This window comes from Pseudophryne corroboree, chromosome 2, assembly GCF_028390025.1.
Source record: "Pseudophryne corroboree isolate aPseCor3 chromosome 2, aPseCor3.hap2, whole genome shotgun sequence".
Classification (NCBI taxonomy): domain Eukaryota; kingdom Metazoa; phylum Chordata; class Amphibia; order Anura; family Myobatrachidae; genus Pseudophryne; species Pseudophryne corroboree.
This window is the reverse complement of record NC_086445.1, coordinates 174,392,788-174,407,598: the sequence shown is the minus strand read 5'-3', so window position 1 is coordinate 174,407,598 and position 14,811 is coordinate 174,392,788. Positions and strand designations below refer to the sequence as shown.

The window sequence follows — 14,811 nt, the reverse complement described above, 5'->3', positions numbered from 1 at the left end:
CTGTATGCCGAATCTGCGGCCCTCTAGAAGATGAGCACTCTGCAGTCACCACAGCAGAGACACCCTGGTTCTTGGAGACAGGGTTATTAGGCGATGCATCTGAAGATGCGATCCGGACCATTGGTCCAACTGAAAGATTCTGGCATGGAACCTGCCGAAAGGAATTGCTTCGTAAGAAGCCACCATCTTTCCCAGGACCCGCGTGCAGTGATGCACCGATACCTGTTTCGGTTTCAGGAGGTCTCTGACTAGAGATGACAGCTCCTTGGCTTTCTCCTCCTGGAGAAACTTTTTTCTGGACTGTGTCCAGGATCATACCCAGGAACAGTAGACGTGTCGTCGGAACCAGCTGTGATTTTGGAATATTCAGAATCCAACCGTGCTGTTGTAGCACCTCCTGAGATAGTGCTACTCCCACCAACAACTGCTCCTTGGACCTCGCCTTTATTAGGAGATCGTCCAAGTACGGGATAATTAAAACTCCCTTTCTTCGAAGGAGTATCATCATTTCCGCCATTACTTTGGTAAACACCCTCGGTGCCGTGGAGAGTCCAAACGGCAGCGTCTGGAATTGGTAATGGCAATCCTGTACCACAAATCTGAGGTACTCCTGGTGAGGATAGTAAATGGGGACATGCAGGTAAGCATCCTTGATGTCCAGGGATACCATTTAATCCCCCTCGTCCAGGCTTGCAATAACCGCCCTGAGCGATTCCATCTTGAACTTGAATTTTTTTATGTATGTGTTCAAGGATTTCAAATTTAAAATGGGTCTCACCGAACCGTCCGGTTTCGGTACCACAAACAGTGTGGAATAGTAACCCCGTCCTTGTTGAAGTAGGGGCACCTTGACTATCACCTGCTGGGAATACAGCTTGTGAATTGCCTCTAGCACAGCCTCCCTGCCTGAGGGAGTTGTCGGCAAGGCAGATTTTAGGAACCGGTGGGGTGGAGACGCCTCGAATTCCAGTTTGTACCCTTGAGATACTATTTGCAGGATCCAGGGATCCACCTGTGAGCAAGCCCACTGATCGCTGAAATTTTTGAGGCGGCCCCCCACCGTACCTGGCTCCGCCTGTGGAGCCCCACCGTCATGCGGCGGACTTGGAAGAAGCGGGGGAGGACTTTTGCTCCTGGGAACCTGCTGTTTGTTGCAGCCTTTTTCCCCTACCTCTGCCTCTGGACAGAAAGGACCCGCCTTTTCCACGCCTGTTTTTCTGAGTCCGAAAGGACTGTACCTGATAAAACGGCGCCATTTTAGGCTGTGAGGGAACATGGGGTAAAAATGCTGACTTCCCAGCAGTTGCTGTGGAAACTAGGTCCGAGAGACCATCCCCGAATAACTCCTCACCCTTACAAGGCAAAACTTCCATGTGCCTTTTTGAATCTGCATCCCCTGTCCACTGGCGAGTCCATAAGCCTCTCCTAGCAGAAATGGACAGTGCACTTATTTTAGATGCCAGCCGGCAGATCTCCCTCTGTGCATCTCTCATGTATAAGACTGAGTCTTTTATATGCTCTATGGTTAGCAGAATAGTGTCCCTGTCTAGGGTGTCAATATTTTCTGACAGGGAATCTGACCACGCAGCGGCAGCACTGCACATCCATGCTGACGCAATAGCAGGTCTAAGTATAATGCCTGAGTGTGTATATACAGACTTCAGGATAGCCTCCTGCTTTCTATCAGCAGGTTCCTAGAGGGCGGCCGTATCCGGAGACGGTAGTGCCACCTTTTTAGACAAACGTGTGAGCGCTTTATCCACCCTAGGTGGTGTCTCCCAACGTGACCTATCCTCTGGCGGGAAAGGGAACGCCATTAGTAACTTCTTAGAGATTACCAATCTTTTATCAGGGAAAGCCCACGCTTCTTCACACACTTCATTTAATTCTTCTGATGGGGGAAAGACTACGGGTAGTTTTTTCTCCCCAAACATAATACCCTTTTTAGTGGTACCTGGGTTTATATCAGAAATTTGTAACACCTCTTTCATTGCTTCAATCATGCAACGAATGGCCTTAGTGTACATTAGACTAGACTCATAGTCGTCGACACTGGTGTCAGTATCCGTGTCGACATCCGCGTCTGCCATCTGAGGTAGCGGGCGTTTTAGAGCCCCCGATGGCCTTTGAGACGCCTGGACAGGCACGAGCTGAGAAGCCGGCTGTCCAGCATTTGGCATGTCGTCAAATTTTTTGTGTAAGGAGTCGTCACGTGCACGCAATTCCTTCCATAAGTCCATCCACTCAGGTGTCTGCCCCGCAGGGGGTGACATCCCTTCTATAGGCATCTGCTCCGCCTCCACATCATTATCCTCAAACATGTCGACACAGCCGTACCGACACACCGCACACACACACAGGGAATGCTCTAACAGAGGACAGGACCCACAAAAGCCCTTTGGGGAGACAGAGTGAGAGTATGCCAGCACACACCAGAGCACTATATAATGCAGGGACTAACTGAATTATGTCCCCTATAGCTGCTGTTATATATACTGCGCCTAAATTTAGTGCCCCCCCTCTCTTTTTTACCCTTTTCTGTAGTGTAGACTGCAGGGGAGAGCCAGGGAGCTTCCTTCCAGCGGAGCTGTGAGGGAGAAATGGCGCCAGTGTGCTGAAGGAGATAGCTCCGCCCCTTTTTCGCGGACTATTCTCCCGCTTTTTTTATGGATTCTGGCAGGGGTAATTATCACATATATAGCCTCTGGGGCTATATATTGTGGTATTTTTGCCAGCCAAGGTCTTTTTATTGCTGCTCAGGGCGCCCCCCCTAGCGCCCTGCACCCTCAGTGACCGGAGTGTGAAGTGTGTATGAGGAGCAATGGCGCACAGCTGCAGTGCTATGCGCTACCTTGGTGAAGACTGATGTCTTCTGCCGCCGATTTTCCGGACCTCTTCTTACTTCTGGCTCTGTAAGGGGGACGGCGGCGCGGCTCCGGGACCAAACACCAAGGCCAGTTCCATGCGGTCGGTCCCTCTGGAGCTAATGGTGTCCAGTAGCCTAAGAAGCCCAAGCTAGCTGCAAGCAGGTAGGTTCGCTTCTTCTCCCCTTAGTCCCTCGCTGCAGTGAGCCTGTTGCCAGCAGGTCTCACTGTAAAATAAAAAACCTAATTATATACTTTCTTTCTAGAAGCTCAGGAGAGCCCCTAGTGTGCATCCAACCTCGGCCGGGCACAAAATCTAACTGAGGCTTGGAGGAGGGTCATAGTGGGAGGAGCCAGTGCACACCAGGTGACCTAAAAGCTTTCTTTAGTTGTGCCCAGTCTCCTGCGGAGCCGCTATTCCCCATGGTCCTTTCGGAGTTCCCAGCATCCACTAGAACGTCAGAGAAATACAGATTAGCACAAAATCCAGGTGTCCATTTATGAACAAATTATTCTTTGGTAATAAGTAACAAATAACCAAGCAGCAAATGAGTACAGGGCTAACAAGGTACAGCCACCACTTGCAAACTTGAACACAAATCCATGATAGGTTATCATATATGAAGATAGAATTCCCTTAAATTAAGAGAAGGTTGAGGAAGAAACCACAGACTAATCATGTGTGTGTAATTTGAGGTTAGAGAATTTATCAGTGCTATATTTACAAAATGTCTTAAACCACATAACACACATTTACAGACTAAGCTGACAGGGCAAAGAGTTAAAAAAAAAAATAAAAAAAAAAAAATAGTCATCCTGACAGCTGGTACTCCTTCCCTTTAAAGATATATTTCCATGGATATCAAAAATTTTAGTCAAAAACAATATAAGTAACATAAAATGATGATATTTGTATACATGAAGTGGGTTGTTTCATTAACACCCTAGGTTAGAAAAAGGATTGGCCTCTAGTAAATGGAGGGGAGCTTACATTTCAAACTAAAGTTTATATTAAAAAAATAAAAACAAATTGAATATTCTATTTTTTTTTCAAAAGCACTTAATATAAAATATTTAGTTGTGCAGTATTACCTATGATACAGTTTTGCATGCTTTTTGTTTTATAACTAATAAAAAACTCAAAACACTAATTAAAAAGCATTAAAAAAAAACAACAACCATGTACATATAAAATAAGTTGTGCAAATTTGCTGTTCTAATTCATTTCAGTAGAGGAGAGGCAAAGAAGTTGCCTTGTCGTGTAACATTGGTCGCGGATTTACTTTTGCTTCCAAACCTGAAAACAAACAAAAAAAAGAATTTACTTACCGATAATTCTATTTCTCGTAGTCCGTAGTGGATGCTGGGGACTCCGTCAGGACCATGGGGTTTAGCGGCTCCGCAGGAGACAGGGCACAATAATAAAAGCTTTAGGATCAGGTGGTGTGCACTGGCTCCTCCCCCTATGACCCTCCTCCAAGCCTCAGTTAGGATACTGTGCCCGGACGAGCGTGCATAATAAGGAAGGATATTGAATCCCGGGTAAGACTCATACCAGCCACACCAATCACACCGTACAACCTGTGATCTGAACCCAGTTAACAGTATGATAACAACGAAGGAGCCTCTGAAAAGATGGCTCACAACAAGAATAACCCGATTTTTGTAACAATAACTATGTACAAGTATTGCAGACAATCCGCACTTGGGATGGGCGCCCAGCATCCACTACGGACTACGAGAAATAGAATTATCGGTAAGTAAATTCTTATTTTCTCTAACGTCCTAAGTGGATGCTGGGGACTCCGTCAGGACCATGGGGATTATACCAAAGCTCCTAAACGGGCGGGAGAGTGCGGATGACTCTGCAGCACCGAATGAGAGAACTCCAGGTCCTCCTCAGTCAGGGTGTGCCCCTGACCAAGTAGCAGCTCGGCAAAGTTGTAAAGCCGAGACCCCTCGGGCAGCCGCCCAAGATGAGCCCACTTCCTTGTGGAATGGGCTTTTACTGATTTTGGCTGTGGCAAGGCTGCCACAGAATGTGCAAGCTGAATTGTACGGAAACACCCATCTTGTTGGGTGCATACAGGCTAAACAGCGAGTCAGATTTTCTGACTCCAGTCGTCCTGGAAACATATATTTTCAGGGCCCTGACAACGTTAAGTAACTTGGAGTCCTCCAAGTCCCTAGTAGCCGCAGGTACCACAATAGGTTGGTTCATGTGAAAAACAGAAAACACCTTAAGGAGAAATTGAGGACGAGTCCTCAATTCTGCCCTGTCAGAATAAAAAATTAAGTAAGGGCTTTTATATGATAAAGCCGCCCATTCTGACACACGCCTGGCTGAAGCCAGGGCTAATAGAATCTTCACCTTCCATGTGAAATATTTTAATTCCACAGTGGTGAGTGGATCAAACCAATGTGACTTTAGGAAACTCAAAACATTGAGATCCCAAGGTGCCACTGGGGGCACAAAAGGAGGCTGTATATGCAGTACCCCTTTTACAAACGTCTGAACTTCAGGCACTGAAGCCAGTTCTTTCTGGAAGAAATTCGACAGGGTCGAAATTTGAACCTTAATGGGCCCTAATTTTAGGCCCATAGACAGTCCTGTTTTCAGGAAATGTAGGAAACGACCCAGTTGGAATTCCTCTGTAGGGACCTTCTTGGCCTCACACCACGCAACATATTTTCGCCCAATGCGGTGAAAATGTTTTGCGATTACATCCTTCCTGGCTTCGACCAGGGTAGGGATGACTTCATCTGGAATGCCCTTTCAGGATCCGGCGTTCAACTGCCATGCCGTCAAACGCAGCCGCGGTAAGTCTTGGAACAGACAAGGAACCTGCTGGAGCAGGTCCTCTCTTAAAGGTAGAGGCCACGGTTCTTCCGTGAGCATCTCTTGAAGTTCCGGGTACCAAGTCCTTCTTGACCCATCCGGAACCACGAGTATCGTTCTTACTCATCTCCTCCTTATGATTCTCAGTACTTTTGGTATGAGATGCATAGGAGGGAACACATACCCTGACTGGTACACCCACAGTGTTACCAGAGCGTCCACCGCTATTGCCTGAGGGTCCCTTGACCTGGCGCAATATCTGTCTAGTTTTTTGTTCAGGCGGGACGCCATCATGTCCACCTTTGGTTTTTCCCAACGGTTTACAATCATGTGGAAGACTTCCCGCTGAAGTCCCCACTCTCCCGGGTGGAGGTTATGCCTGCTGAGGAAGTCTGCTTCCCAGTTTTCCACTCCCGGAATTAACACTGCTGAGAGTGTTATCACATGATTTTTCGCCCAGCGAAGAATCCTTGCAGTTTCTGCCATTTCCCTCCTGCTTCATGTGCCGCCCTGTCTGTTTACGTGGGCGACTGCCGTGATGTTGTCCCACTGGATCAATACCGGCTGACCTTGAAGCAGAGGTCTTGCTAAGCTTAGAGCCTTGTAAATTGCCCTTAGCTCCAGTATATTTATGTGGAGAGAAGTCTCCAGACTTGATCACACTCCCTGGAAATTTTTTCCTTGTGTGACTGCTCCCCAGCCACTCAGGCTGGCATCCGTGGTCACCAGGACCCAGTCCTGAATGTCGAATCTGCGGCCCTTTCATAGATGAGCACTCTGCAACCACCGCAGAAGAAAACACCCTTGTCCTTGGAGACAGGGTTATCCGCGGATGCATCTGAAGATGCGATCCGGACCATTTTCCCAGCAGATTCCACTGAAAGGTTCTTGCGTGAAATCTACCGAATGGGATCGCTTTGTAAGAAACCACCATTTTTCACAGGACCCTTGTGCAATGATGCACTGATACTTTTCCTGGTTTTAGGAGGTTCCTAACTAGCTTGGATAACTCCCTGGCCTTCTTCTCCGGGAGAAAACATCCTTTTCTGGACTGTGTCCAGAATCATTTCTAGGAACATTAGACGTGTCGTCGGAAAAAGCTGCGATTTTGGAATATTTAGAATCCACTCGTGCTGTCGTAGAACTACTTGAGATAGTGCTACTCCGACCGCCAACTGTTCTCTGGACCTTGCCCTTATCAGGAAAGCGTCCATATTTCTTTTAGGAAGAATCATCATTTCGGCCATTACCATGGTAAAGACCCGGGGTGCCGTGGACAATCCAAACGGCAGCGTCTGAACTGATAGTGACAGTTCTGTACCACGAACCTGAGATACCCTTGGTGAGAAGGGCAAAATTTTGGACATGTAGGTAAGCGTCCCTGATATCCAGTGACACCATATCGTCCTGGTTCGCTATCACTGCTCTGAGTGACTCCATCTTGATTTGAACCCTTGTATGTAATTGTTCAAATCTTTTAGATCTCACCGAGCCGTTTGGCTTCAGTACCACAATATAGTGTGGAATAATACCCCTTCCCTTGTTGTAGGAGGGGTACTTTGATTATCACCTGCTGGGAATACAGCCTGTGATTTTTTTCCCAATACTGCCTCCCTGTCGGAGGGAGACGTTGGTAAAGCAGACTTCAGGAACTTGTGAGGGGAAGACGTCTCGAATTTCCAATGTACACCTGGGATACTACGTGTAGGATCCAGGAGTCCACTTGCGAGTGAGCCCACTGCGTGCTGAAACTCTTGAGATGACCCCCCACCGCACCTGAGTCCGCTTGTATGGCCCCAGCGTCATGCTGAGGACTTGGCAGAAGCTGTGGAGGACTTCTGTTCCTGGGAATGGGCTGCCTGCTGCAGTCTTCTTCCCTTTCCTCTAACCCTGGGCAGATATGACTGGCCTTTTGCCCGCCTGCCTTTATGGGTACGAAAGGACTGAGACTGAAAAGACTGTGTCCTTTTCTGCTGAGATGTGACTTGGGGTAACAAAAGTGGATTTTCCAGCTGTTGCCATGGCCACCAGTTCCGATGGACCGCCCCTTTATACGGCAATACTTCCATGTGCCGTCTGGAATCTGCATCACCTGACCACTGTCGTGTCTATAAACATCGTCTGGCAGATATGGACATCACATCTACTCTTGATGCCAGAATGCAAATATCCCTCTGCGCATCTCGCATATATAGAAATGCATCCTTAAAATGCTCTATAGTCATTAAAATATTGTTCCTGTTAAGGGTATCAATATTTTCAGTCAGGAAATCCGACCAAGCCCCCCCAGCGCTGCACATCCAGGCTGAGGCGATTGCTGGTCGTAGTGTAACACCAGTATGTGTGTATATACTTTTTAGGATATTTTTCAGCTTCCTATCAGCTGGCTCCTTGAGGGCGGCCGTATCTGGAGACGGTAACGCCACTTGTTTTTATAAGCGTGTGAGCGCCTTATCCACCCTAAGGTGTGTTTCCCAACTCGCCCTCACTTCTGGCGGGAAAGGGTATACCTCCAATAATTTTCTATCGGAGGAAACCCACGTATCATCACACACTTTAATTTATCTGATTCAGGAAAAACTACAAGTAGATTATTCCCACCCTACATAATACCCTTATTTGTGGTACTTGTAGTATCAGAAATATGTAACACCTCCTTCATTGCCCTTAACATGTAACGTGTGGCCCTAAAGGAAAATACGTTTGTTTCTTCACCGTCGACACTGAAGTCAGTGTCCGTGTCTGTGTCGACCAACCGAGGTAAATGGGCGTTTTTACAAGCCCCTGACGGTGTCTGAGACGCCTGGACAGGTACTAATTTGTTTGCCGGCCGTCTCATGTCGTCAACCGACCTTGCATCGTGTTGACATTATCACGTAATTCCTAAATAAGCCATCCATTCCGGTGTCGACTCCCTAGAGAGTGACATCACCAATACAGGCAATTTGCTCCGCCTCCTCACCAACATCGTCCTCCTACATGTCGACACACACGTACCGACACACAGCACACACACAGGGAATGCTCTGATAGAGGACAGGACCCCACTAGCCCTTTGGGGAGACAGAGGGAGAGTTTGCCAGCACACACCAAAAACGCTATAATTATACAGGGACAACCCCTTATACAAGTGTTTTCCCTTATAGCATTTTCACATATGTAATCATATCGCCAAATAAGTGCCCCCCCCCCTCTCTGTTTTAACCCTGTTTCTGTAGTGCAGTGCAGGGGAGAGCCTGGGAGCCTTCCTCACAGCAGAGCTGAGCAGGAAAATGGCGCCGTGTGCTGAGGAGAATAGGCCCCGCCCCCTAAAACGGCGGGCTCTTCTCCCGGAGTTTGTGAGATCTGGCAGGGGTTAAATACATCCATATAGCCTCAAGGGCTATATGTGATGTATTTTAGCCATAAAAAAGGTATAATACATTGCTGCCCAGGGCGCCCCCCCCAGCGCCCTGCACCCTCAGTGACCGCCGGTATGAAGTGTGCTGACAACAATGGCGCACAGCTGCAGTGCTGTGCGCTACCTTATGAAGACTGAAAGTCTTCTGCCGCCTGTTTCTGGACCTCTTCAACTTCGGCATCTGCAAGGGGGGTCGGCGGCACGGCTCCGGGACGAACCCCAGGGTGAGACCTGTGTTCCGACTCCCTCTGGAGCTAATGGTGTCCAGTAGCCTAAGAAGCAAATCCATCCTGCACGCAGGTGAGTTTACTTCTCTCCCCTAAGTCCCTCGTAGCAGTGAGCCTGTTGCCAGCAGGACTCACTGAAAATAAAAAACCTAACTTAAACTTTTATTCTAAGCAGCTCAGGAGAGCCACCTAGATTGCACCCTTCTCGGCCGGGCACAAGAATCTAACTGAGGCTTGGAGGAGGGTCATAGGGGGAGGAGCCAGTGCACACCACCTGATCCTAAAGCTTTTATTATTGTGCCCTGTCTCCTGCGGAGCCGCTAAACCCCATGGTCCTGACGGAGTCCCCAGCATCCACTTAGGACGTTAGAGAAAAAAGAAATAAGAAAAGCACCAAAGGAAATAAGTAGAAACCAATATTTTGGTATGGTGGTTACTCACTTTGGTGTGTTCTTGCCAAGAGTAGAACGAACTTTCTGGGAGAGCGAGCTTGAGGAAGGAGTTTTGGTAATTTGTTGCTCAGGAGTGGTTAGAGGTCCTAACATGCTAACTGGAATATGAAGACAGTATTAACTCTAGTTGATCCAGTTTACATTTGGCCTATTAGTGCAGACAAATAAAAACCAGGCATACCCCAGTTAAAAAAAAATAATAATAATTACACACACACAGTACTTCCACCTTTTTTTTTTTTTTAAAACAGCTTTATAAAATAGGCGTTCACTAAAAGCAAGATTCTTGCCCTTGATAACTTTATTATTTGCTAAGTAACAAGAATAAAAATCCTCTTAGAACTAGCTTAAGTTATGAAGTTGGTAAGATGTATTGCAATAATAATATTCTACTAAAGTATGATGAGCATATACGCACCTCAAGGTCATTTTTTAACTTTGTAAAACATAAATCTATCAGTGTTGGCTGGTTTAAAAATTATTATTATTTTTTTTAATCCCACTCTAATTTTATTATACTGTGACTAAAAGGAACAGGGCAGCTACTTATAGAAAAAAAATAAAAAATAAAGCCTATTATAAAGGGACTACCCCGGTGTTATTCCACCTTGTTGCTTGTGGACTTCATTTCAGTGAACTGAAGCAATGTAGTAAATTCACACACACCACAGAAATATGGAGGGTGAACCAACATCAACTAAGACTCCACAAACTCCTCCTCTAACAATCCTAAAGGGCATGTGAAAAACCACAACTACCATTCTCAATCTTAAAGGGTATACAACTCAAAACATTAAGAGGCAAATCATACACCTCGTGGTTTAATCGCTTTCATGTTTAATGCAATTGAAACCTTCAGTCTTATCGAGAGGTCTCAGTGTACTTTGTATGTTTTAATGTGTTAGGTCCATCTACATACATTCAGGTTTAGTAGGAAGAATAAGCAGTTAAAAAAAAAATTGGTTTAATAACTTTGGAATGATATTAGGACATACACATACCTTCATCCAGCTGGCACTTCTGTATACAAAAAATGTTAATAAAAAATAAGAATTTACTCACCGGTAATTCTATTTCTCGTAGTCCGTAGTGGATGCTGGGGACTCCGTCAGGACCATGGGGAATAGCGGCTCCGCAGGAGACAGGGCACAAAATTTAAAAGTTTGACCACTAGGTGGTGTGCACTGGCTCCTCCCCCTATGACCCTCCTCCAAGCCTCAGTTAGGATACTGTGCCCGGACGAGCGTACACAATAAGGAAGGATTTTGAATCCCGGGTAAGACTCATACCAGCCACACCAATCACACCGTACAACTTGTGATCTGAACCCAGTTAACAGTATGATAAACGTAGGAGCCTCTGAAAAGATGGCTCACAACAATAAACAACCCGATTTTTTTGTAACAATAACTATGTACAAGTATTGCAGACAATCCGCACTTGGGATGGGCGCCCAGCATCCACTACGGACTACGAGAAATAGAATTACCGGTGAGTAAATTCTTATTTTCTCTGACGTCCTAGTGGATGCTGGGGACTCCGTCAGGACCATGGGGATTATACCAAAGCTCCCAAACGGGCGGGAGAGTGCGGATGACTCTGCAGCACCGAATGAGAGAACTCCAGGTCCTCCTTAGCCAGGGTATCAAATTTGTAGAATTTTACAAACGTGTTCTCCCCTGACCACGTAGCTGCTCGGCAGAGTTGTAATGCCGAGACCCCTCGGGCAGCCGCCCAAGATGAGCCCACCTTCCTTGTGGAGTGGGCATTGACAGATTTAGGCTGTGGCAGGCCAGCCACAGAATGTGCCAGTTGAATTGTGCTACAAATCCAACGAGCAATTGTCTGCTTAGAAGCAGGAGCACCCAGCTTGTTGGGTGCATACAGTATAAACAGCGAGTCAGATTTTCTGACTCCAGCCGTCCTTGAAATATATATTTTCAATGCTCTGACAACGTCCAGTAACTTGGAATCCTCCAAATCGCTAGTAGCCGCAGGCACCACAATAGGCTGGTTCAGGTGAAACGCTGATACCACCTTAGGCAGAAAATGAGGACGCGTCCTCATTTCTGCCCTGTCCGAATGGAAAATTAAATATGGGCTTTTATACGATAAAGCCGCCAATTCTGACACTCTCCTGGCTGAAGCCAGGGCCAGTAGCATGGTTACTTTCCATGTAAGATATTTCAAATCCACCGATTTGAGTGGCTCAAACCAATGGGATTTGAGAAAATCCAAAACTACATTGAGATCCCACGGTGCCACTGGGGGCACAACCGGGGGCTGTATATGCAGTACTCCTTTTACAAAAGTCTGGACTTCAGGAACTGAAGCCAATTCTTTCTGGAAGAAAATCGACAGGGCCGAAATTTGAACCTTAATGGACCCTAATTTGAGGCCCATAGATAATCCTGTTTGCAGGAAATGTAAGAATCGACCCAGTTGAAATTCCTCCGTCGGGGCCTTCCTGGCCTCACACCACGCAACATTTTCTCCAAATGCGGTGATAATGTTGTGCAGTCACCTCCTTCCTGGCTTTGACCAGGGTAGGGATGACCTCTTCCGGAATGCCTTTTTCCCTTAGGATCCGGCGTTCAACCGCCATGCCGTCAAACGCAGCCGCGGTAAGTCTTGGAATAGACACGGTCCCTGCTGAAGCAGATCCCTTCTTAGAGGTAGAGGCCACGGATCTTCCGTGAGCATCTCCTGAAGTTCCGGGTACCAAGTCCTTCTTGGCCAGTCCGGAGCCACTAGTATCGTTCTTACTCCCCTTTGCCGTATAATTCTCAGTACCTTGGGTATGAGAGGCAGAGGAGGGAACACATACACTGACTGGTACACCCATGGTGTTACCAGAGCGTCCACAGCTATTGCCAGAGGGTCTCTTGACCTGGCGCAATACCTGTCCAGTTTTTTGTTGAGGCGGGACGCCATCATGTCCACCATTGGTCTTTCCCAATGGACCACAATCATGTGGAAAACTTCTGGATGAAGTCCCCACTCTCCCGGGTGAAGATCGTGTCTGCTGAGGAAGTCTGCTTCCCAGTTGTCCACTCCGGGGATGAACACTGCTGACAGTGCTATCACATGATTTTCCGCCCAGCGAAGAATCCTTGCAGCTTCTGCCATTGCCCTCCTGCTTCTTATGCCGCCCTGTCTGTTTACGTGGGCGACTGCCGTGATGTTGTCCGACTGGATCAACACCAGCTGACCCTGAAGCAGAGGTTTTGCCAGGCTTAGAGCATTGTAGATTGCTCTTAGTTCCAGTATATTTATGTGAAGAGACGTTTCCAGGCTTGACCACACGCCCTGGAAGTTTCTTCCCTGTGTGACCGCTCCCCAGCCTCTCAGGCTGGCATCCGTGGTCACTAGGACCCAGTTCTGTATGCCGAATCTGCGGCCCTCTAACAGATGAGCACTCTGCAACCACCATAGCAGAGACACCCTTGTCCTTGCCGACAATTTTATCCGCTGATGCATCTGCAGATGCGATCCGGACCATTTGTCCAGCAGATCCCACTGAAAAAATTCGTGCATGGAATGGAATCGCTTCGTAAGAAGCCACCATTTTTCCCAGGACTCTTGTGCATTGATGCACAGACACTTTCCCTGGTTTTAGGAGGTTCCTGACGAGTTCGGATAACTCCCTGGCTTTCTCCTCCGGAAGAAATACCTTTTTCTGAACAGTGTCCAGAATCATCCCTAGGAACAGCAGACGTGTCGTCGGGATCAGTTGGGATTTTGGAAAATTCAGAATCCACCCGTGCTGTTGGAGCACTACTTGGGTTAGTGCTACTCCGACCTCCAGCTGTTCTCTGGATCTTGCCCTTATCAGGAGATCGTCCAAGTAAGGGATAATTAATACGCCTTTTCTTCGAAGAAGTATCATCATTTCGGCCATTACCTTGGTAAAGACCCGGGGTGCCGTGGACAATCCAAACGGCAGCGTCTGAAACTGATAATGACAGTTTTGTACCACGAACCTGAGGTACCCTTGGTGTGGAGGGCAAATTGGGACATGAAGGTAAGCATCCTTGATGTCCAAGGACACCATAAAATCCCCTTCTTCCAGATTCGCTATCACTGCTCTGAGTGACTCCATCTTGAACTTGAATTTTTGTATGTACAGGTTCAGAGATTTCAGATTTAGAATAGGTCTTACCGAGCCGTCCGGCTTCGGTACCACAAATAGCGTGGAGTAATACCCCTTTCCCTGTTGTAGAAGGGGTACTTTGACTATCACCTGCTGAGAATACAGCTTGTGAATGGCTTCCAATACCGTCGCCCTGTCGGAGGGAGACGTTGGCAAAGCAGACTTTAGGAACCGGCGAGGGGGAGACTTCTCGAATTCCAACCTGTAACCCTGAGATACTACCTGCAGGATCCAGGGGTCCACCTGCGAGTGAGCCCACTGTGCGCTGAAATTCTTGAGGCGACCCCCCACCGCCCCTGAGTCCGCTTGTAAGGTCCCAGCGTCATGCTGAGGCCTTTGCAGAAGCCGGGGAGGACTTCTGCTCCTGGGGAGGGGCTGCTTGCTGCTGTCTCTTACCCTTTCCTTTGCCTCGGGGCAAATATGAATGTCCTTTTGCTCGCTTGTTCTTATAGGAACGAAAGGACTGCGGCTGAAAAGACTGCGTCTTTTTCTGCTGGGAGGGGACTTGAGGTAAAAAGGTGGACTTCCCGGCTGTTGCCGTGGCTACCAAATCCGATAGACCGACCCCAAATAATTCCTCCCCTTTATACGGCAATACTTCCATATGCCGTTTGGAATCCGCATCGCCTGACCACTGTCGTGTCCATAGACTTCTTCTGGCAGATATGGACATCGCACTTACTCTTGATGCCAGAGTGCAGATATCCCTCTGTGCATCTCGCATATAAAGGAATGCATCCTTTAATTGCTCTATAGTCAATAAAATACTGTCCCTATCCAGGGTATCAATATTTTCAGTCAGGGAATCCGACCAAGCCACCCCAGCACTGCACATCCAGGCTGAGGCGATTGCTGGTCGCAGTATAACACCAGTAT

At 47.5% G+C, this 14,811-nt stretch overlaps 1 protein-coding gene across 2 annotated transcripts in view; it reads right to left on the bottom strand.

Moving 5' to 3' along the window:
• Positions 1-3,545: 3,545 nt before the first annotated feature.
• RACGAP1 (Rac GTPase activating protein 1) overlaps positions 3,546-14,811 on the bottom strand; it is a 121,746-nt gene continuing 110,480 nt past the window's right edge. For both annotated transcript variants that reach the window (XM_063952032.1, XM_063952034.1), the window contains exons 16-17: positions 9,772-9,880; positions 3,546-4,161 (exon numbers count right to left, since the gene is read on the bottom strand). In XM_063952032.1, coding sequence (XP_063808102.1) covers positions 4,086-4,161; positions 9,772-9,880 — 185 coding nt within the window. In that variant the 3' untranslated portion in view covers positions 3,546-4,085. The remainder of the gene's footprint in view (positions 4,162-9,771; positions 9,881-14,811) is intronic.